Source organism: Colletes latitarsis, chromosome 9, assembly GCF_051014445.1.
Source record: "Colletes latitarsis isolate SP2378_abdomen chromosome 9, iyColLati1, whole genome shotgun sequence".
In the NCBI taxonomy this organism is placed as follows: Eukaryota; Metazoa; Arthropoda; class Insecta; order Hymenoptera; family Colletidae; genus Colletes; species Colletes latitarsis.
In genome coordinates, this window is record NC_135142.1 from 21,693,819 (window position 1) to 21,716,040 (window position 22,222).

General features: G+C 37.8%; 1 protein-coding gene across 1 annotated transcript in view; it reads left to right on the forward strand.

The window, feature by feature from the left end:
* The first annotated feature begins 2,230 nt into the window (after positions 1–2,230).
* LOC143345235 (uncharacterized) overlaps positions 2,231–22,222 on the forward strand; it is a 201,446-nt gene continuing 181,454 nt past the window's right edge. Inside the window, exon 1 of the mRNA XM_076772150.1 lies at positions 2,231–6,348. Coding sequence (XP_076628265.1) covers positions 4,182–6,348 — 2,167 coding nt within the window. The 5' untranslated portion in view covers positions 2,231–4,181. The remainder of the gene's footprint in view (positions 6,349–22,222) is intronic.

Consider the following 22,222-nt stretch of genomic DNA (forward strand, 5'->3'; position numbering starts at 1 on the left):
TCCCCCATGTAGAATAGGAATCTATATAATAAAACTCGCCCTAATAAACACACATAAAATTACTAAAACATACTTCTTTCATATTTAAATTAAAAAAAAAATTTTTGAAAGCATTCCTTTCTACAATAAATTCTATTGCCTCAACAAACATTTTTCCCCGTTTCTCGCTTCCAGAAAAAGTTTACCCATCGCCGATCTATGATCTTCCTGGTTTCATCCGCGGCCTCCGGTATACGGTTATCGACAGAAAACATCGCGACGCGGTAGACCTACTTGAAAGAGCAACGCGTTCGCGGTGACCTAATAAAATTTCACGCTACCCGAGGCGCGCAAAGCTGCGCGCATACCTGCTAGGAAGAGAACATATGGGACCGTGCTGGCGAATGATATTCGTGACACATCCCACGTGCCAGCATTCCTGCATCCTACCCATCGGATCCCGCGGGATTTATTTTAGGATCGGTATGACGCCACCGTGGATTTACACGCACACAGACACACAGGTGCCGCCAAGCAGCCGCGCGGAGGCTTCAGTGAATCCGTGGCTGGCCCCGTACGCGAGTCACAACGATCGACGATGTCGCGAACCGATAACGATAGATCGATCGATCGAACGACCCGTTCGCAGAACGTGTCGCGAGCCGTGTTTACGTAGCCGGATTCCGAAGGCTCGTTCGTTCGATCAACGGACCGAATCGCGACGATTCCCTCGCTCTGCACCGCTCTTTCGACGTCCATCCTCCGAACGTGACGTTCGCCTCGAACGAGCTCGTTTGTCCAGAATCGGTAATCGACCGGTCGCGGCGCACGCTGGCGAGTTTTTTCGTTTCCACGGGGGCCGCTGAGCTATGCCTTCCGAGATATTTTGAGATGTGTATGTACCAGTCGGTCGCGAGACGGCCAGTTCGAAAGCGGGACACCTACCGAGTTCCCCCGCGATTTACATACGATTACCAAGGGAACGAGCGTTCGTCGCTTTGTTTATCCTTATCGTTTGTTGATCTTGCTACCCCTCGCGATAATTGGCGATTCCGACGAACTCGTTCGGATATTAGCTTCTGGGAACGCGTCGACGAGCAGCTTGTACAGTGAAATCGAGGATTTTGCGAGAGCTCCGTGAAAAATGACGATTCGCAACAGGTGTATTTTTGTGTATCGGGTTCGAGGAAAGTAGAATGATTTTTAGAATTTATTGTAAAGACAGTGACCGGCGCTGAGTGTTTAGTATTATATTTTTGATCGTGGTGTTCATGTTTCCAAGAATATGGAATGTTCAGTTGTTCAGGATGACCAGAGTAAGATTTTGCGTGTAGATTCTCTAGATTTTATTTGGACGAGATTTCGAAGTTACCATTCAAATAAATAAAATATTTACGAAGGAAGGAAAGCTGGTCGCCCAATAGTATTCGTAAACACGCGTAGTTGGGCGTTCGTGCAGACAGCCCGCCATTTCTCGCTACGCCAATACGGTTATAAAACAGGCAGTGAACGTTACGGCATTCTTGCCAGGAATTTATTTTGGCATACTGCGAATCACTGCGCTCGGTGGCCGAACGAACCGCGTTTTCGTGTCTTCTTCACGACGTGTAGGGCGAAAGAAATATTAATTTCGCGGTACGGTTGAACTTTGATCGCGTGTGCAACCGTAACTGTTTTAATTTACGTCCATTCTCTCAGGATCACTCACTTTTATCAAAGTATCAAAGGTGAAATCTTCGAAACAAACGTCAATTTTGAAATTCACTTTCGACAATTAACATTCTGCTTTGAATAATATTAAACACAATTTACTTAGGATTTAATCCCAAATAATTTTTCAAACTTCTACTATTTAATTTTGTTTAAATACGTTCGTACAAGGAATGGCCGCGAAAATAATAGATTTGTTTTACGAATACCTCGTGAATGTAAAAATGTGTTGATTTTAATTTATAAGGCTTGATGACGTGTAAAAGGCCTTATAATTGTGAAACTTGACATCAAGAGCTTGTCACGAGTCAGACACGTCATTGTATGGCAAGGAGTTAAACACAATTTACTTAGAATTAAATCTTTTAAATATAACACCAAATAAGAAATGTTGTAATCATTATCGAAGCTACTAGTTACATAATTTTAACAAAAGTCAGGAAGCGATAGCAAACGTTTGACAAGAGTAATATCCCTCGCCCCCGAGCGGAAAGAAACACCTATTGATGTTTATTACGCTAATATCGCGGTAGGGTGAGAGTCTCGTGAATTCATGAAACAACGATCGCAAGCATAGCCAAACGGAACGAAGAAATGGTAGGGTGCCGTTTCGGGAGCCTTCCAAAGTCAAACTTCCTCGATTCTGACAAGCTGCCAAACGTCTGAGGTCACGTTACATAAGCGATTTAATATTCATGCGATTCCGTCGAAGAATGATTCTCGATCGCTTATTTCGTACAGTGGATATCGTGTGAAACGCGTCGCGGGTGGTGGGGTGGGAACATCTCGCAAATTGAACCGCGAAACGTGGAACAATGGCGGTCGATAATGCCACTTTGAATGCAGTGCGCAATTGATCAACGATAGCGAAGAGAAAAGCAAACAACAACCACGAACCGTGACTATGCGAACCATCGCTCTGGCCAACATATTTGTACATTGTTTGAAAATATTTTTAAACCGTCGAGCATGTTTGACGTCCAACGCGAGGGAACCAACCGCGTATCGTCCAGTGGATACTTAAACGTCGTATCGTGACTATTTCAGAACAGCGAAACGCGGTTTAAATTCGCTGGTGTGCTCGTAACAATCGCGAATATTTAACGATAAAACTAGCCAGCCTGTTCGAACGATCAAAATATTTTCGTTCCGTTAAGAAATATTTTCGTATGTACGCGAGTGTTTGTGTATCAGAGTGAATGTAAATATTGACACGCGAAATGTTGATGGAAATATTTCAATATTGATTTTCTCCTTTTATGTTATGGAAATACTGTAATTACCATTAAATATGTTTACGAACGTGGACGTTTAAATGGAGCAGTAGAGTGGCTTCGATGCTCACGGAACTTTGAGAATTTTATAAACTCCCATCACGTGTGGTTTCATTTTGAATGGATAATCTATAGATGAAAATAGTTAATAAATAGTTTAAAGTCTGATTAAAACGTACAACCGAGCACAAATCGACTCGCAACACGGATACGACCGGGTTAAACCACAATTCGAACGCCTCGAAACTAAGCAACTTGGTATAGCTTGGCCACCAAAAACCACAATGTGGACACCGCGTAGACATTGTAATGAACCTTCTAATTTAAAATGCTGAAAAGTGCTTTCGGGAATTTTTTTATCGAACACTCTTGATAATAGATTCTTCAAACTTTGTACATACTTCACAAAAATACGTATGTACGTTCATGGAGACATATTAATTTATTAAAAAAAGTACGTGAACTTGACTAATACAAGACAAGCACAACTAGTGGTCACAATTTTTTAAACTCCATTAAACAGAAGCAAAGGATCGAGTTAGGTATGAACATATTTGAGACTGCAACTGAGCAAGAATATTGAAAATTACTTCTATATGAATATTACTAAAATGCTGAAAAGAGACACTTTGTGAATTTTTTTCTCAGACACTGTTTCCAATAGCTTCTTCAAACTTTGTACAATCGTTTGTACATACTTCAAAAATACATGTGTATTTTTATACCTGAAGATATATTAATTTATTAAAAAAGAATATGAACTTAACGAACACAAGACAAGCACAACTAGTGATCGGAATTTTCTAAACTCCATTAAAGAGAAGCATCGAGTTTGCTATGAACATATTTGAGACTGCAACCGAGCAAAAATATTGAAAATTCTATATCAAAATGCTAAGAAGGAAGATTGTTACGTGAATTATCTTCTCAAACACTGTTAATAGTATCCTCTTCAAACTTATCACATTCTCTCGAACATACACTTTACAAAACAAATATTAACTCATCGAATAAACGATAATTTCCCTATGGAAACGTGCCCAATTTTAAAAATTCTATCAACCCTCTCCGGAAAAAGCGACATTATATCAAGTACGAGGGAAAAGTATAAATTCTGAAAGTGTACGGTAAAAATCGTCGACGAGCTTTTAAGAGCCAGCATCTGTCGTTGAAACGAAAACCGTTATCGCGTCGCGGGTAACGCAAAAACCGGAAGCCATGAAGAACTCTCACCCGCTCATAACGGCGACGACGTCCAGTCCAGTAAATCCGGATTCCTCGTCTCCCAACGAGCCTACGGAACCGTGCATCAGGCTGAAGCTGGACAAACCGTTGCACTGGGAGTGGGAGCTGACCACGACCGCGGACACGCTTCCTGTTATACAACTGTTGGGCAAAGATGGCCGTCTGTTGGTCGAGACGACCGGTAAAACGGCGCAGAGAGCGAGGGGCTCGTTTCGCGAGGGTCTCAAGACCTACGAGCAATTCCCTACGAGCAAAGCAGCCTCAGAGAAGACGACCACCGCGACGTCGTCCCTCTCCTCATCCTCTTCCTCGATTCCCGCTCCGATCCAAGGGAATCGAAACATCGACGGGTTCAGCACAAAGTTCGGGGGCTGCGAGTTCGGTTACAGGCCTCGAAAGTCCAAGAGCGAGGTGACCGTGAAGGAAAGAGACAAGAAATCGAGGAATAGACGGTCCGGGGAACCGGTAGCCACCGTCCAACGGAACGAGCAACCCAAGACGTCGTCGAAGAGATACTCTGTGGGCGACTATCTTCGCCAGCAGATCATAGACGACCTCAGGACGAAGAGCACGCTGGGCAAGTGCCCGGAGGAGATCGCGAAAGAGAGGTGCAAGAAGATGAAGGCTTACCTGAGGAGCCAGAGCGAGACTCTATCGATCGACCCCGAGGAGGAGAATCGGGTGACCGAGTCGAAGATTAACGGAGACGAGGTTCCAAGTCAGAGAATTAAAGACGGCTTAAAGGAACTGAGGGAGACAATCGGGGAGGAGGAACCGAGGCTCAAGGTGTCCAACGACGTTCCCTGGATCGATTCGAAAGAGGAGCCATCGAGAACGGACGGCTCAGTTTTCCAACGGGGAGAGAACAGAATCGGAAACGAGGAACTGGAGAGGGTGAGGGCGTTCCTGCGAAGGAAGCTGCAGCAGAAGATGGAGGAGCACCAGCGATCAGCCAGCTCGAGCCGCTGCGACGAGCTCGGGCGCGGAATCGAGAAGAGATACTCGGATTACAGGCGAAACGAGCGTCCGGGGGGCTATCGGACGCGAAAGGTGCGCAGCGAGACCAACGTCATCAGATTCGATCCGGAGGCCGTGCAAAAGGACAGACAGAGGGAGAGGTCGAGGAACGGGAGGACGCGTGCGGAGGATTCGTCGAAGGGCAAAGTTTATCGGTCGAGAAGCGACGCCATTCTCGAGGCGACGAGACAGAAATCCCAAACAAGGGAATCCGAGAAACGGAAACTTTATCGAAAAACGAAGAGCGACGTTTTGTTGGGTCAGACAGGAGGCGGCGTCGACTCCGAGCAGGATTTCGCGAATCCACCGAGACGCATCAGGAGCCAGGACAACGTCGACGAGTCCTGGCGCGAGTACAAGGAGAGGAAGAGGCACGAGAGGATGCATCGCGAGTCCGAGAGGGACGCGAACGAAGAAGACTTCATGAGCAAGCCGAGGTGGAAGGATCTCCAGGCGGATCTGTGCCCCTTCAGAAACTGCAGAGTCTGTCAGAACTTGCTGAATTGCGTAAATCCGTTGCAGGAGCGCGGAATCCCGGAGGATCGACCGAGGAGGGAGTCCACAGCGACGTTGAACGACTCGTCGAGCGACAGGCCGAGCACCAGCCTGCAGGAGAATTATTTGGTCGTCGATCGGGGCCCCGGGAATTCCAAGAAACAGACGCTCGTCGGGAATCTGGCGAGGAATCGAGGATTCGAGGCGGTTAACGCGATGTCCCCCGACTGTGGCTACAACACGATTCCCAAGAAAGCGTTCAAAGATTATCGAGACCTGTATACGCGATCGAACGTGAAGAAGAGTAACACGTTTAAGATCGTGGATGGCAGCGAGGACCCTGAAGAGGAGGATCAAACCGAATCGAAGGGAGAGTTCGACGAGGGATTGGTTGACAGTTTCGGATGCTCGAACGGGGACGGTTTGTTGATGAACAAATCGAACGAGGACATCACCAAGGATTATTTCAAAAGGGTTTACGAGCTGCTGAAGAAACGACAGGAAGAGGCGAGGAAGATACAGGAGGGGGAGATAGTTCCTGGCTGCGACGATTCTTCTTCGTCCAACTACGTGGAGAAGGTGCAGAAGAAGAGGCTAAGGCGCAAGAAGAGGGATCGAAGCACACCAGGTAAGTTTTTAATTGTTTTATTCGTTTTGGTGAACTGGGAGAACTGTTCGAGGTTGTTCTGAATTGAACTGAATGAAGTAAATAATTATTAGCTATCTGGAAACAATTTTAGTTCTCATTGCAAATTAATGAGTTTTGTATTTTGCGCGCCTGTGCGAGGTCACTGACCTCACGTGATCGTGAGGCGTTAGACGGAAACAGAGACAGTTTCGAATCAAAAAAATTACTCTTTCACATAAATTACGATATCTCGAAAATGAAAAGTCGGATCGACAAAATCCAAAAACTATTTTAAAGGGGAGGCCTTACCGCTTCTATCAGTGGCCCAATCATGGGTAAAACATTAGTAGTTTCGGAACTGCACGCGTCTAAAATTTTACTACTTTTAATATGCGTTGTTAGGCTGTTCTAAGACTTTGGAAACTGAAGACTCTCTCCTTTCATCTTCGCTATTTACATTGGAAGCTAACCAGAATTTGATATCAAACTTTGTTCGATTTTTTACAAAAAATATATATCGTTTAAAATAATAGTTATATTAATAGTTTGAAAAGTAATAGCTATCCGCTGGTATGTAATAATTTTGAAAATAATAAATCTATATTTGCAATAATAAAGCGTTCCAATAACGGAATATTCAGAAATTTTCCAGTGGGTGAAATTACATATCCCTTTGTGCTGTTAAAATGATGAATGATATTGACTCAAAGAGAATATGAAGTATATTTTACGGACATTTTATATATCCATCGTCCATCATACGTATTTAAAAGATCCAATGGTTTCCAAATAAATTTATTTAGTATATTATCTGGCTGAAAATATAACAATGATATTTTATGCTTCGTTTAAAATTTAATAATTCCGTATTTTTTCTGAATAAATTTTGTTGCTTTAATATTTATTTAAAGTACTCGTTTCAAAGATCGTTTGAAATAACTCTCATTTTAATTGAATCTACATTTCCAAACAATGACACGGGAAATAAAAAGATCGAAACGTTATTTGTAGTAGTTACTTCTTATTTCCATTTGAAATAAAATTTGCCCAGTGGAAGGGAAAGAAATTGTACTCAAAGATAGAATAGGGCAGTATTTCATTGCAGAGTCCAAATTTTAATCGATGAAATATCAGTGTGCCATATTTCACGCGTGGCGTAGAAGCACAATAGACTACAACAGGGATGAGAAACGGTCTTTCAATAAGTATCCTCTTCGATTATAAATTATTAATTCCCAAACGTTTATTTAAGGAATTGAAATTAAAGAATTATTTTTTAAATGTTAAGAAGGTAACTACCCCCATTGAGATATTATAATATAACGTATGTAACGAAAATTAAGCATATATCATTTTATATTTAAGCGAGTTTGGATAAAGGAACGTGCACATTCAAATTGTTATGGAATTTCGAGTTTTTCGGGGTCCTGAATTGTCATGGAGCAGGTGTCACGGCAGACATTACCCGTGAATCTTTCGCTAATGCGAAAACTTCCCCTTAAAAGTTCACTCGCTTTTCACCGCGTCGTATTTACACGACGCTGGTTCTCGCCGGCATTCTAGAAATATTCAACGTCGCGTTATGACGAAACTTTCGCATTATATCGGAGAACGGCAAACTGCATTTGTTAATATTGTGCTGCAAACAATGTTGCTTCTCGACGTTCTGCGTGAAACTCGCGCAGCTGATAATGGCCGTGTGAAAGTTTCGAGGTTAGAAAAACTGTGCACCGAGTAAATGTCGCGTTGATCGATTCGACTTTGGACACGTTCTCTCGTGGTAAATGTTAAGAATCGTCTCGAAAATAATTGGAAACGATTCGGTGTATCTGATTCCTATTTATAGTAATGATTCGTAAATTGAACGTTTTTGTCCCCCCTAACTTGGGGATCCATTTTGGAGGCAGTGAAGCATTTAAAGATCACTGCTTATTAACTCTGGAAAGATACTTTTAAAAATATGCTATTTACCACCGATAAATTATTTAATAATTTAATAATATAATAGTATGTGACGAACGTTTATCAGATCCATTAAATTCTGACTAAATTAAGTTGTTTCAATGTTATGTAATTTATAAATTTTTAAAGAAAAATATCGCTGGTGAATCAACATTTATTCGTCAGACTTCTTTATGGCGAATTCTACGTAGAGATTTAAGTCTTCATCGTATGAAGTTATAAAGAATTTTATAACTTCAAAATTCCTCGCAATTTTTATTCAAATTATATTACCAATAAAGTTCTTACGAAGTTTAATATTCCTTGTAAATTTCATCGGTGGACTTTTATTTGAAGAAGCTGATCTGCTCAAATAGTTGCATTTCAAATTCAGAAGACGTTGGATCTCGAATCGGTGGATTCGTCGCTTGGGATTTTCTTTGCGTCGAGTAGAAACAGTAATTGGATATTTAAAAAACGCTCGTAATATCTTATCGGGTAATTTTCCCGATTATGTTGGAGAATTTACAATTCATGTAGAATTCTTGCTTTATGAAACGAGGCTCGAACTTCTTTAAGTAGAAAATTTCCATTATTTCTTTCACCGTCTCCTTTTCAACTAAGTACAGGGAATCTCAATAATGGTGGCACCATTGGGGTGGATTCTAAGTGGAAAAAATAAATCGAAAATGTTGGAGAAAATCGGCTTTAAAAATTAATCGCCTACCGGTGCGATACAGTACGACTTGGACGTCAAAATAAGTAGAAACAGCGAGTAATGGACAGACGCGACAGTAATTTTCTTGATATAAAATTACTATTTACGCTGCATAAGAAATTCTAATTGTAAGAAAAGAATCTAACGATCCATCGTCTTCTGAATTTAAAATGTAACTACTTGAGAAGATCAGGTTCTTTGAGTAAAAGTCCACCAATGGAGTTTATAAGGAACATCGAACTTTATAAGAACTTTACGGTAATTGCGATTTTAATGGCATTTACAAGTAATTTCAAAGTTATAAAATACTGAAGGTTATCAAATTTATTATAATTATCAACTTATAAATTAATATAACGATATTTATTCGTGAGTTCCTTGTTGTAAATAGCCTTCCAGCAAATTTTAAAACGAAAAAAAATAACATTTTAAAGCCACTCTTGGTAGTAATAATAATTAAAAAATGTATTTTTAAACTTTGTCACGTGAAAAGATCCGTTTTTATCGGCTACTCAGAGGCAGCTGTTCGTTAAATTCCTTTCTGCAAATGATTGCAATTATTCTCGGTCTAATAATAATCGAGTCGCTGTTATTGAGTGGTTAGACACTGTAGACGTTTAATTTTCATTGAGAACTGGATTACACGCTCTTTGAATCTTTCAACGACTTCACCGACCGAATATTCTGATCGAATGCCCAACGAAATAAAGGTCAAATTAAAGTGGCTTTTATACGTTTGCTGACATTTTCGCGAGCGGTCGATAATGTCGCAAGTATCCGAATAAATTATGTATCAAACCTGTTTGAAAAATTATAATTGCCACAGATAGAATATGATTATTCGTTTGAAAGATAAATGATGAAACTTTTTTAACGATATTTAAACTGTCTATTCATACGTAGAATTTTCTTCTTACGTCTATGACCGTAGTTTCTATTAAAATCTAACCAAAATCTTTTGTAATTATTCAATTAAAATTCTTTTTATACATGCACTGTTCGAATAAATTTTATATTTTTACATTTCTTGAACTTGTACCCTACTGCATAGCTTCTAATAATGTTATCTTCTGCAAATAGCAATGTAAAAGAAAACTGCAACGCACGCAAAATTCTGTTTGGTTGAATAACAGTTCGCGAACACGAAACCCAGTCACGATAAATTTCACCACGTACGAACTATTACATCACGATAAACGAACATTATTTTCGGTAGTAGCCCCGTTGGCGGATTAATAGATTTTTTTTTACAAAGTTTACTTCCGTCTATAAAAGGATTATCGCGTGAAACTAAAATGCTTGTCGACAAACGATAATATATCAAGAATCTGAAGAAATAGAAAAATAAATAAGGAAACGAATTTTTATATTCGAATTTTTTGTACGTTGTTCGCGAAAAATTCAGTCAAAATTAACGTACATGGTAATTTAAGGACACAATTACGAGCACGCCGCTTCGTTTAAAAAGAGCTTAAACGGAAATTGTTATAGAAACTAATGGGTTCCTAGTAAAAAGTGGTTTTAAAACCTGCTCGCACGGGTTCATTAAGCGGTTGACTTATATGTAGGAGTCATTTCCTATCACGCATAAATTGCACCTAAATGTAATAGTTTGCTCGGTTTGCTTCTTGATGAATCCTAGAACGAAAGACCATAAAAAATATCGTTTACGTCCCCTAAAAAGAGTAAAATAATTGGTCTTAAACGAGCTTAAAAATGTTTAATATTTACTATCTCTAGAAGGACTGTAATTATGCGAACTACAAAATACAAAATTTAAATTATAAGCAATTGAAAGGCTCGAAGGGTGCAAAACCAGTAAAGAATAATCAACACACGTTCGATGAAAGTTAGAACCAGCAAATTACATAAACCATCGAAAGTTTCATTACCTTTTCGTCAACGAAGTCGGTTATTTTTCCAAGTTCCGGGCAGCTCCGCGGGAAATTCCCCAAATATTTAATATCCGGTGCGTTCCGGGGGGGGGGCGACGGGCAGCCAGCCGAAAATAATTATTGTGAAAGGAGAGTCGGAAGAGTTGATTACGGGAAAGCAGGCGGATAATTTTGGGCAGACGTCGCCATGGACAGTCTCTGTTGGTCCTTACGACGGGTTTTCAGCAAAGAGATTAGTACCGCGCCTTCGGCCAGGAAGACTCGCGGAAATCACCGTAAAGCTTCGCCCGCAACTCGTTGCTGCTTTTACAGATATAATCTCGTTAGAGTCGCCTCCTGCCTCCGCTCGTTCTTTGCCCTTTAACCAGCAATGAACGTTTACAGTTTTCGGACAAACGCTTAAGAGGCTGAAATAATTAATACGGTTCCTTTCATTTTTATCTCTTCGATCGGGAATAAGTTTAAAAAATACCGGGTCTCTGCTGCAAATATAATTATATCGATAGTTACCCTTTTTTAAGAGGCTTTGGAACAACTTAGAAATCTGAAAAAAACATAATACAGTAATGATTCTTAAAACGAAGGTGGTTCAATTTACAAATCACTAGGGGGCTCATTTTAAGAATTATTACTATACAGAGTGTTTAGCCAACTCTGGGAAAAATTTGAATCGGAGATTCTAGGGGCCAAAATAAGACGAAAATCAAGGATACTAATTTATTGATTGAGGCTTCGTTAAAATGTTATAGAAACATTTCCGGCCACACAGTATATTTTCAGTAAAGAATTTTGTTCTCGAAAGTACGTAGGAATTCGGGGGTATGTGTATTCACCAAAAATTATTGTAATTGACCCCCGCAACCGAAAATAATTTTTCCATAACGATTTGAAATTTTTTAATTTTGTCGAAAAATTTCACATCTTTTCGAATTTTTTTTTCGAAAATGGGTAGGAATTCGGAGGTATGTGTATTCACCCAAAATGATTGTAACTGACTCCTGCAGCTGAAAATAATTTTTTTAGAACGATTAAAAATTTTTTTTTTTCACCGAAAAATTTAGGCACCTACCCCCTGTCGATTTTTCTTAAAAACTCCTTTTTCATTTTTAATATTTTTGTTTGACGCCCTACAGAAAAGTTGTCTAATACTTTTTTGTAGGTACCCATGAGCTCTACTTCAGGAAAAAGTTTCATTGAAATATATTCACAATTGTAGGAGTTATGGCTGTTTGAAAATTGGACCATTTTTATGGGGTTTTTCTCATTTTGCAGGGTCAAGGACTAACTTTTCGAATACTTTTGCGATTTATACATATTCCCCATCGAAATACGCGTAGTTTGCTTTTTTAAACATTAAAATCGTCCAATCCGTTCAGAAGTTATGACGTTTTAAAGATTCGCATGAAAATTTGGGCAGACTTTTCTGGCCAGAAATTATATTTTTGGTAAGGAATTTTTTTCTCGAAACTGAGTAGGATTTCGGGGGTATGTCTATTCACCAAAAATGATTGTAATTGACTCCTGCAACCGAAAATAATTTTTCCATAACGATTTGAAATTTTTTAATTTTGTCGAAAAATTCCACATCTTCTTGAATTTTTTTCTCGAAAGTGCGTAGGATTTCGAGTGTATGTCTGTTAACCAAAAATGATTGTAATTGACCCCTGCAACCAAAAATAATTTTTTCGTGAATGATTCGAAATTTTTTAATTTAATTCTTTAATAACATTTTAACAAAGCCTCAATCAACAATTTGATATTCTTGATTTTCGTCTTATTTTGGCCTCTAGAATCTCCCATTAAAATTTTTCCCAGATATGGTTGAACACCCTGTATATATTCACGTATCTTAATGATTCCAAGACTTACGTTTTGTTGATTTATTTTACCAAAATTTTTAATGTAAACATCTTACTATTTTGAGGATCAATAGATTAAAACTGGGCTCGTATAGCTATACTATCGTAGAGCCATCTATCTATTAATTATCCTCCTGTAATATTAGAAACTGATCAAAGAACTTGTTCGTGGCTGTCAATGAATCTAGCGAATTTAACAAAAATTTATGAATCGCGTGCAATTCGAGGCGTAGTGGCTCATTTATTTCATTTTCCTGGATTAATGGGGGGAAAATAGCGGCGATAAAATTCGACCGTGCGAGAGGGTAGATTCTCAGTCGTCGACTAGGTGCAACGATACATCCAGAGAGTGCAATTGCACCCTTTTCTCGAACGTGCACGCGAACGCTCGATCACAGTCGGTCGTCAAAGGCGGAATAAAACACTTTTGATTGCTGGCTGGCTGTCGCGAAAGTATCCGAGAGTCGGTGGAAATCGTATTTTAGCGGAAGGGACTTTGCAGAGCAAAGGGATTACTTTGGTATAGGTGTGCGATAGTGTGCTTAGCACGTGCGTTAAGAAGAGAATGGAACCCCTAAGCTTGTAAGCACTTACACGCTGGCTGGTGACATCGCGTACACGTAAGCCGGGAAAAGCTCATTAGAAGATTGATGGTATTAGTAACATCGTAATATCAACATACTGCTAATAATACGAGAACGCATTCGGGGTGGGTTGCACACACGGAACATAATATTTGAGCAAAGGGAATAGGGATGTAACTGTTTCGTTGGCGTAGTGCTTGATTTATTGTATAAATATTGAATGTATTTCTTGCTGATAGTGATCTCATGATTGTTCGTTCATTGTGTTGTTGGAGTTGGAAAGTTAATTACTGAAACGACTGCTTTGTTTAGATATCCATTACCTTCTGAAAAAAAGTATTCGAGTACTGCACTTTTTCTATCCTTGATATTTTCTTTAGTTTTCTGAATTACTCAAACTTGTATTTTTGGAGATATCAAGAGCACTGACAAGCATGATCTTGCAACTAGTTTGAGCCAGTTAAAACAGATACTGCTATATCGTCGTCAAAGTGTATGACCACTAATGCAAGTAGAAGCAACGAGTAGTGGACAGACACGTTAGCAAAGTTGTTAGCGATGGGACTGAAACGAGTATCGATACGTTTGAAATTGATACTGTTGGATTAAACTATACTGCTGGATATATTTGAATCGTTTGAGAATTATTAAGCCACGGGATTATCGTATCAATATTTATAAATTATATAGAGTTTGATACACGTTCAATTGCGTACACAAAAATATAATAAATGTGTGTCAAAATTTTGTGATAAGTAAACACGTCAAAAGGATTTGTTTTAAATGTAGGAAATGTATTTAAAAAACGGTACGTCCTGGGTAAAAACTGACTGAGAATTCGAATTCGTTTTGACGATAAGAAAATATAAAATTATAAAGTTAAAAAATAAATTTTTGTTTTCTGAGTGGCATGTTTCGAATGCAGGCTGGTTTTCTACACCGATGAAAAATATTTTAAAATAGAAGGAATGTTTCGTGTGCAACAATCGAACACTTTACAGTTAACGTTAATGTACGATTGTGTTGAAGCTGTTGGCATTGGTACGAAAATGTTTACCACTTGTCGCTTATAGACGGAAACGTCTACTTGTTGCTAGTCGCGAACCGGTATAGCGTTTGACGTTGGCAGAAGAACAATTGGCGAGTGCCACTCCTCAAACTATAAATTGATTTTTGTTTAAACATCAACAAAACGTTTACAAGTTGCGAAATTCGAACGAGCTTTCTCGATAATCTTTCGCAATTTAAACGTCAATAAGATGCTGTGAATACATTTCTGTAAAAATTAAATACTATAACATTGTCACATAATTGCTCAAATGATAATTTATTCACGACTGCCGAATCTGTTTTCATTGTTACTTTCTTACGAGTTTTTCATTCGACGAAGCTTCTTATTTAATTTTTTAACGAAATAAATTCTAGAAAATTGTCATTTGAATTATAGAAATATTTCACAACGAACGTATGGAAACAGTAAATAAATTGTTACACATTGATATCTTTCGTCTTTTATTAGTCGAATATTACCTGCTAAACAGGAAGAATTATTAAATGGAAAAATATACGTATTTATACCGAATGAAAATAGTAAATGTATAAATGTATAAATGAAAGTATTATCATTCCAGCGTACGTATAAATTCACTATGTTCACGCTTTGATTGCAACATGCATATTAATAGGAATATTTAAAAATTTAATGGTTACTTTGTCCGGTGTTGCAACAATCGTAATACGTATATCTGCATTCTTATTTTTATATAATCAACAAAGTGAGTAAGCTTTGGAACATAATTTCGACGCATACGCGAAACGAGTGCCATGAAGTTTAAATTAATTTTATTTTTGGTATTCCATTTGCAAACAAAGAATATTATCGCTTGTAATTTCATTAGTTTCGACGTTGGGATTTATGATGCATTTCTTGAAGAAATAATTGTGCACGAAAATTCTTAAAATGTTACGCGAGTGTAACGTTTTAAAGTACCATCCAAAGTATGCATTAACGATTCACGGGACGCGAGAAGAGTGTGACTTACGCCTATTACAGTAGCTCTTTAATTAATTAAAACACCTTGTATGAGAACACACCGAAGCCCAGTGTACTTTGCATAAATAAACGTGCATGCAGAATACGTAAACTATGAGATTTTGTCATAGTAGAAATTAGAGTATGTTGAAAGCGTATTAAAGGGACATGCGATAAAGCAATTTTAAAATACGCGCCTGATATTGCTTCGTATTAACGTGTAATTTTTCATAGGTAGAAGTACAGTAATCGCGTTAATTAGATTATAAAACATATAATATATTTTCTATTATAAATCGGTAATAATGTCGTAACGAACAGTACGTTTGAAATTCTATAAACATTCGAAAATTCGTTTCGCATTATGAATCGAAAAGTTAAAGCGAAAAAAGCTGAAAGGACCTAGCAAAAATCCATATTTACATTATGTATATATTTACGCTGTGCTAAGCAATTATTTTTGCAGCTCGATGAAATATCAACAAGCAGTAATATTTACGAGCAAAAATATCCAGCAAGCAAATATTACTAACAAAATATAACGAAAAGTTTTATTTTAGTAAAAAATAAAAAAGATACTTTCCATTAAATCAATTATAAAATGTGCATGTGCTATTTAAAAAAATATATTTGTATTGTATATGACGTACAAACTATAATTTATATTTTGCTTTTAATGTAGTCTAGCTATCAAGTCACACGCAAAGCCAAGATTTTAGCGACACCTTTTTTAATATTTTTGTATCGTATTGCACGCATAAAAGAATAAATTACGGGCCACTTTGATTGGATGGTAGGATGTCAATTTTTAGATCACGCGTACTAGGAAGCTCAGGTTCTAATCATTGTGTGTAAATTACTGCTATTCGAAGCGGTTAAACGCAGCCCACTATCAAAGCCTCTTCCGTGCGATAAGAAGGGCTTAACGAGAGCGTCCTTCGTGCCTCTCCCTTTAATCAAAACACATCGTGTCAGCGTGCACATAGGATGCGTGGAACATGTGGTGTCAGTACACGCATTGAAACTTGCATAAACAAAGAGCTTGGTCGAAAGGGACGGAGGCATCGAAATTAGAAGCTATATTTAACATCAAAGAACGTACGTGAAAATTATTTTACGTCTATAAAAATGTTAAGTAAAATGCACCGGTTCGTGGTGGAATAATATATATTCAAGAATCTTTTATACCGCTCAAAAAAAAATTAGAATCTATATTTGACATCGAAGGGCGGTCGTTGAAATTATTTTACAACGTCTATAAAAATTCTAATTAAAGTGCACTAGTTGTGGAGGAACATAAATTCTATCGTTTATGCTACTCAAGAAAAAATTGGATAGCATATTTAGTGTCAAAGGACATTGAAATTATTTTATAACGTCTATAAGAAATGATAATTAAAATCCATTAGCTTATGGTGGAATAATTTTAATTCAAATTCTTTGTATTACATGTGAGACAAAACTGGAAACTATTGCATCAAAAAAACATACATAGAAATTATGATAGAAGTTAAAGGTTAAAGTGGCACCCTCTTTACTTTTTTTAGATTCAATACAGGAATATGAAAGTAGAGAGAATATTTAGGTATGTAACTATATCGAAATAATCCTCAACACTATTTTTGTTTACTTCTTGCAAAATATCCGATTCAGTGATGTATATTTAACACCTTGGTATCAAAGTTTCTAAATTACCTGACAGTAATCAGTGTTTTGAAAGGAATCAAATTTAATTCGAGCCATTCTATTGTTTAAACCAGTTTAATTTTTACCCCAATATAGTAACCTACATATGCAATGGTTAAAAACAGAAAGATGGTGTAAGTAGTTCAGGCAGATTCAAGGAAGTCGGCCAATTTTCTATAGGTAGAGAATTATTTTTAGAGGAAATTATTTCTGTAGTTTGCTTGCATAGTTAACGTTACTGCTGTCGCATAAAACTGTGAAAAGTTCACGCCTTAATAGTAAGCTTTCCCAATGCTTGGCGAACGAAAGCATCGAAATCTATTAATATAAAAGGCAAGAATCCTCGAATTAAATTAGTCGAAAGAAATATAAGGACAAATATTTTTATTGTATTCTATCTTAAACACGTTTACGAAACAAAGGAAGCTCTTTTAAATTCGATAACAAAAATTGCGTAAGAGGCTCGTAGTTAAAATAACGTTAAATTACCGTCGATAAAATTGGAATTAAAGAGTTCGGGTGCTTCTTCCAGCGTTTTCTGACAATTTTCTTCGACTTAACTTATTCGAGGACACGGATGTACGAAGTCGCATGCACGGTTGCTTGCACATCAAAGGAAACAGACACAAACGTTGTCTCGCGATATATGTCTCTGCGAGTTGGCGGAGCGCCAAATATGCCGTCGCTGATTTTATTTCCTGACACGGTAATAGATTTCGCCTGTCTGAACGAATATTGAAATAAAAAGAAAAATGAAGGAGAGGAAGAAGGAAACAAGAGTAAAAAAGAGAGAACGTTGGACGCAAGGCCGCGCGTTTGAGCGATTCCCGTTACGTAACTTCCTGGTACGCCGCGATCGGAAGAAGGAACTTTTATTTCCGGCTAATTGGAACCTCATTATTTCGAGATCGAACGGAGCATTCGCCTATGAATCATTCGCGTACCATAGTTAGAGGCGTCGTTGACGTACACAGGATATCCTGAATTTCGAACGACGATCGTTTCGCGTCGTTTTAATTCACGGCGAGCGTTCATTTTAAGGACGAACGAGAATATTGAACTTGTTGCAACTTGGCATTGATTCGCGCGGACCGTTGATGCATCGAATAAAAACGATCGGGGAACAGCGTATAAGTAATACGTCCGCGTTTCCTCGATAAATTCGACGCGACGCTAAATCTGACTTTCAATTTGTCGAGGGTCGCGATTCTTGGAACTCCAAAGCGTGCTTGTCGTTCAAAGTGCTAATCACGGTATTATAAAAAATGGTCAGGAATTTTTCGTACGAATGAAAGACTCTTGAAAATCAATGGACACTCTTATATAAAGAAGATGGGATTACGTTCTTTGTAAAGAGATTCCGTTTCGTTGAGTTTCTTCATCGAGACTCTTCGCTGAGTTTCTCCATTAATTCCGATCGTTGAGATTCTACAATTAATTTCTTCGAGTGGTTTCGATGAATTTCTTGACCGAGTATCTTACCAGAAGACCTAGAGTATCTTTATTAAGATTTTTCATTGGGGTTTTACGTTAATTTTATATTATTGACATTCTTCGCTGAGTTTCTTCGTGAAGTTTCTTAATCGAAACTCGCCACAGTGTCTTCACCGAGTACTTTCGATGAGTCTGTTCTCCTGTGTGTCTTTTGTTAAATTTCACTGATTTTATCCGTCGAGTTTATCCATTTAGCGATATTTTTCAATTTGGAAAATAACGAGGCGTACGTTGTAATACTATCAGATTAAAAATTGTTTTTCCAACATCTCTGTGGAAGAACGGTAAATGGCCCAAGCGGGTAAAAGAATGTGGAACATTCAGTACTTTTTGCTCGCGTTCGACCATACCTTCATCACGAGAGCGTTTAGATCGAAGAAAAAGGAGCACGCGTTGACAATCGGTGCTAGTTGTTTTCTTCTATTTTGCATATCGTTTGCACATGCAACGCTGTAATGAATCGACCTGGTGCAGCCAGCCGATGCGTCCCGATGACAAATAACAGGAATCACGTGCTGGACGCGAGTGAAGCTCTATTTGCCCGGTTGATTGCTCGCATTAGTTGAACGCGTAGTAATTATTCAATGATGCAATTCGACCATCGCGAGAAAAAATATCGAACGAGAGTGACGGTAATCGAAGATCATTTCGAGTCTATTTTACAAATATTATCTTTTATACACTACCAAAAAAAAAGAAATGAAAAATTCACGTATGGAATATATGAGACGCCCAACTGAACGGAAAAATATTGACAAATTTTTTAACATGCCAAGAAATATGAATTAAAACATTAGAATTTGAATTGGGCAACACTTGTAATTCGACTGATTATCGTAAACTATTATTAAAATCGAAATCTATTTTATAACAGGGAGTGGCTTCTTTTCTAATTAGCGTTTGATTGTTCCTATTTATGTTAGCGTTACGCAAGATTCCTCGATGTTCGTGTCTCCGTTACCTCGAGCATTTAATCGTATATTTGTAACAAGTAGCGAATGAACTCGAACTCGAACAGTAGCAGTTGTAGATTTTATAATTACCTTCGTCGCACGGTCATTGTGTAATTACGTCATATCGTGCATTATGTCTATTCCTGTAATTGTATTCGAAATGCATGAATCAACCGCAGATACCGCATTATTGAATTTAAAAAGGTGTAATTTAAGAACCTCGATCGCTCAAGGAAACGTTCATCGTGTTCATTACACAAGGACGCGTGTATAGAGGATGTTCCACAAACTGTATCCGGTATACAAAAATAATATATCTATATATTTCAATAAATCTCGTTTCTAACCAAGTTAATTATAAACACTTGTCTATTAGAAGTTTCTACACAATTATTATTTGAGTAGTTTGTTGAACAGATGTATAATTCAAGTATTGTAAAGGCTCTTAAATAATGTAATTACAATTAAAACTTTTATGTTCAATAATAGGGTAAAATATTATGTATGTAGAAGGTTAGGTACATCACTGTTAATTGCAAGAAGCAACGAGGTAAATTAAAAGCGAATTAAAATATTTCTTGCCAGGAAATTAAACTTTGAAAAGCATAAAACGTATCTCGCTGTTTAATATGCCGAGTTAATTAACTATTGCAGCTTATATATTCAGGTTGTACAAATTTGAAATGTGTCAGGGTGGTAATAAAATAGTCAGTCTCGCGAGAAAACTGGGACGTCCCACTTCTACACTGACGTCAGATCGTGGTCTTGAAATGTGGATGTCCAGTAATATTCCTTATTAATTATTGAAAACCGATGTTCCTTCGGTTATCGCGAATTAAACTTTCATGTATTGATACTGTACCATAAAATGACAACGATATATCAAAACATCGTGGGAAATTTCATTTTTTGTATTACCGAGGGAACGTTTTAAAAACTCCGTTCTTGTTTCAAATTTTTCATGAATAATGTTTAAGGGAACTTCGGTGGTAAAAGTTTGGACAAATTACTAGATCGTATCGTAACGTTCCCTTTAACATTCCGTATTTCCACCTGTATTCTTACTCCCTTATGCAAATAAAATAAAACTCCCTCGCTCTGCATGTCTTTTGCACATTTTCCTTTGTTCGAAACCTTCAGGTTACTCCAGCCTGTTTATTCGTTTCAGTAGCAACTTCCACTTCCTCCCTTTTCAGACATATCCTTTAATACCTACCCTGTCGGTGGTATTGCCTCGCTGTAAGGGACGCGGAGGTGGATCACATTTTACTAAAATTGCTTATCTTGTTATCTTAATATTACCCACCTCGTTCAAATACAATGAATACTTGTAGTACGTAAATTACCAATTTATCACTATTGTTTCCATTATAAACTCAATTGAAATTCTGCGTAAAATATAAAATTTTTAATTACACTTACTACGTATAAATTGGTCGAGTATTATGTTTGGTAACAAATTCGCTAGTTTAAATTTTCGTATAATTCTGATCGAATAATTCAGAGATATTTTTCAATTTGAGATTCGAAAGATTCGACGAGAGACATTTTACAAAACTTTGTACCATCGACACAAAAGAAACAGTCTCTCTATCGAATTTATGCTGTTTGTTCCAATAAGAGAGACGACAAAGGAAAACGAAGACGCAAAGAAACGCGATATTATCGCGAAAAATTGTAACGTTTTAAAATTCATCACTGCACACGATTTTCGAAAATTTCGTCCAAACGTCAAGAAATACTTATACAGCTCGAAACAGTGCTTTTCGATGGCTTCGATCGATTTTTAAACGTGGAAGACCATCGCCGGGGAACTGTTGGATTGGATTTCGATTCGTGCAAAGTTTTAATTAAAAACACGCGATTGGATGTCGAATATGATTGTTTTTCTAACATTTTCTGAAAATTTATTAAACTATCACGAACCCCGTTTCTAGTTTTCAAAACTATGAATAAGGAAGCAATTCCAGCGACTGCGCTCACGATTTTTCAGTTCGAAGTTGTCCGGTAATTAAAAAGTACTCCCTGTAGTAATTACACAGGATCGAAGTTTAATTTAAAAAATTTCGAGGGATCCTGTTGTCCTTTGCCAGAAGCTTATTCCTTGTTTGGTGCATCGTATTTGAGCAAGGATTTCAAAGAACGTTGATTTAATATTTGACCGTAGAAATGACAGTTGAGAATCAGTCGCGTATACTATACTAGAAAATGTTGCAGATTAGAAAAATATTGGATTTCGATCGTGGTAACGTTTTTCGTAGTCGGAAAAAACATAGTTTGATTTCGTACTGTTCCCTCCCTCCGTCTGGTTTCCAACTTTCATCCCTCGGATGAAACTATGGGATTTCTAACTTCAGCTGTCTCGCGTGTATACGTACACGTGACGTCATTCGTCGACGCTCATAACTTTGGACGAAATTTTCGTACACGTGCTAGTATTTGTTGCAGTAATGAATTTTGTATTCAAATGCACGTACGAAATTGGTGAGCTTATGACCGGAATAAATTGTGGAAATAGTGGCAGAATGAATTTTGATGGGTCGGTACTTACGTAAACGTGGCTAATAAATATAATTGAACCTATGAAATTAAACAGTAAACTGTAATCAGCTCAAATACTTCATAAATACTCTCGTGCGTGCAACGTAACAAATTAACGATCACAAACGTGTACAATTTCGTGTCAAACTAAAATTAAGAATTAATGACGAA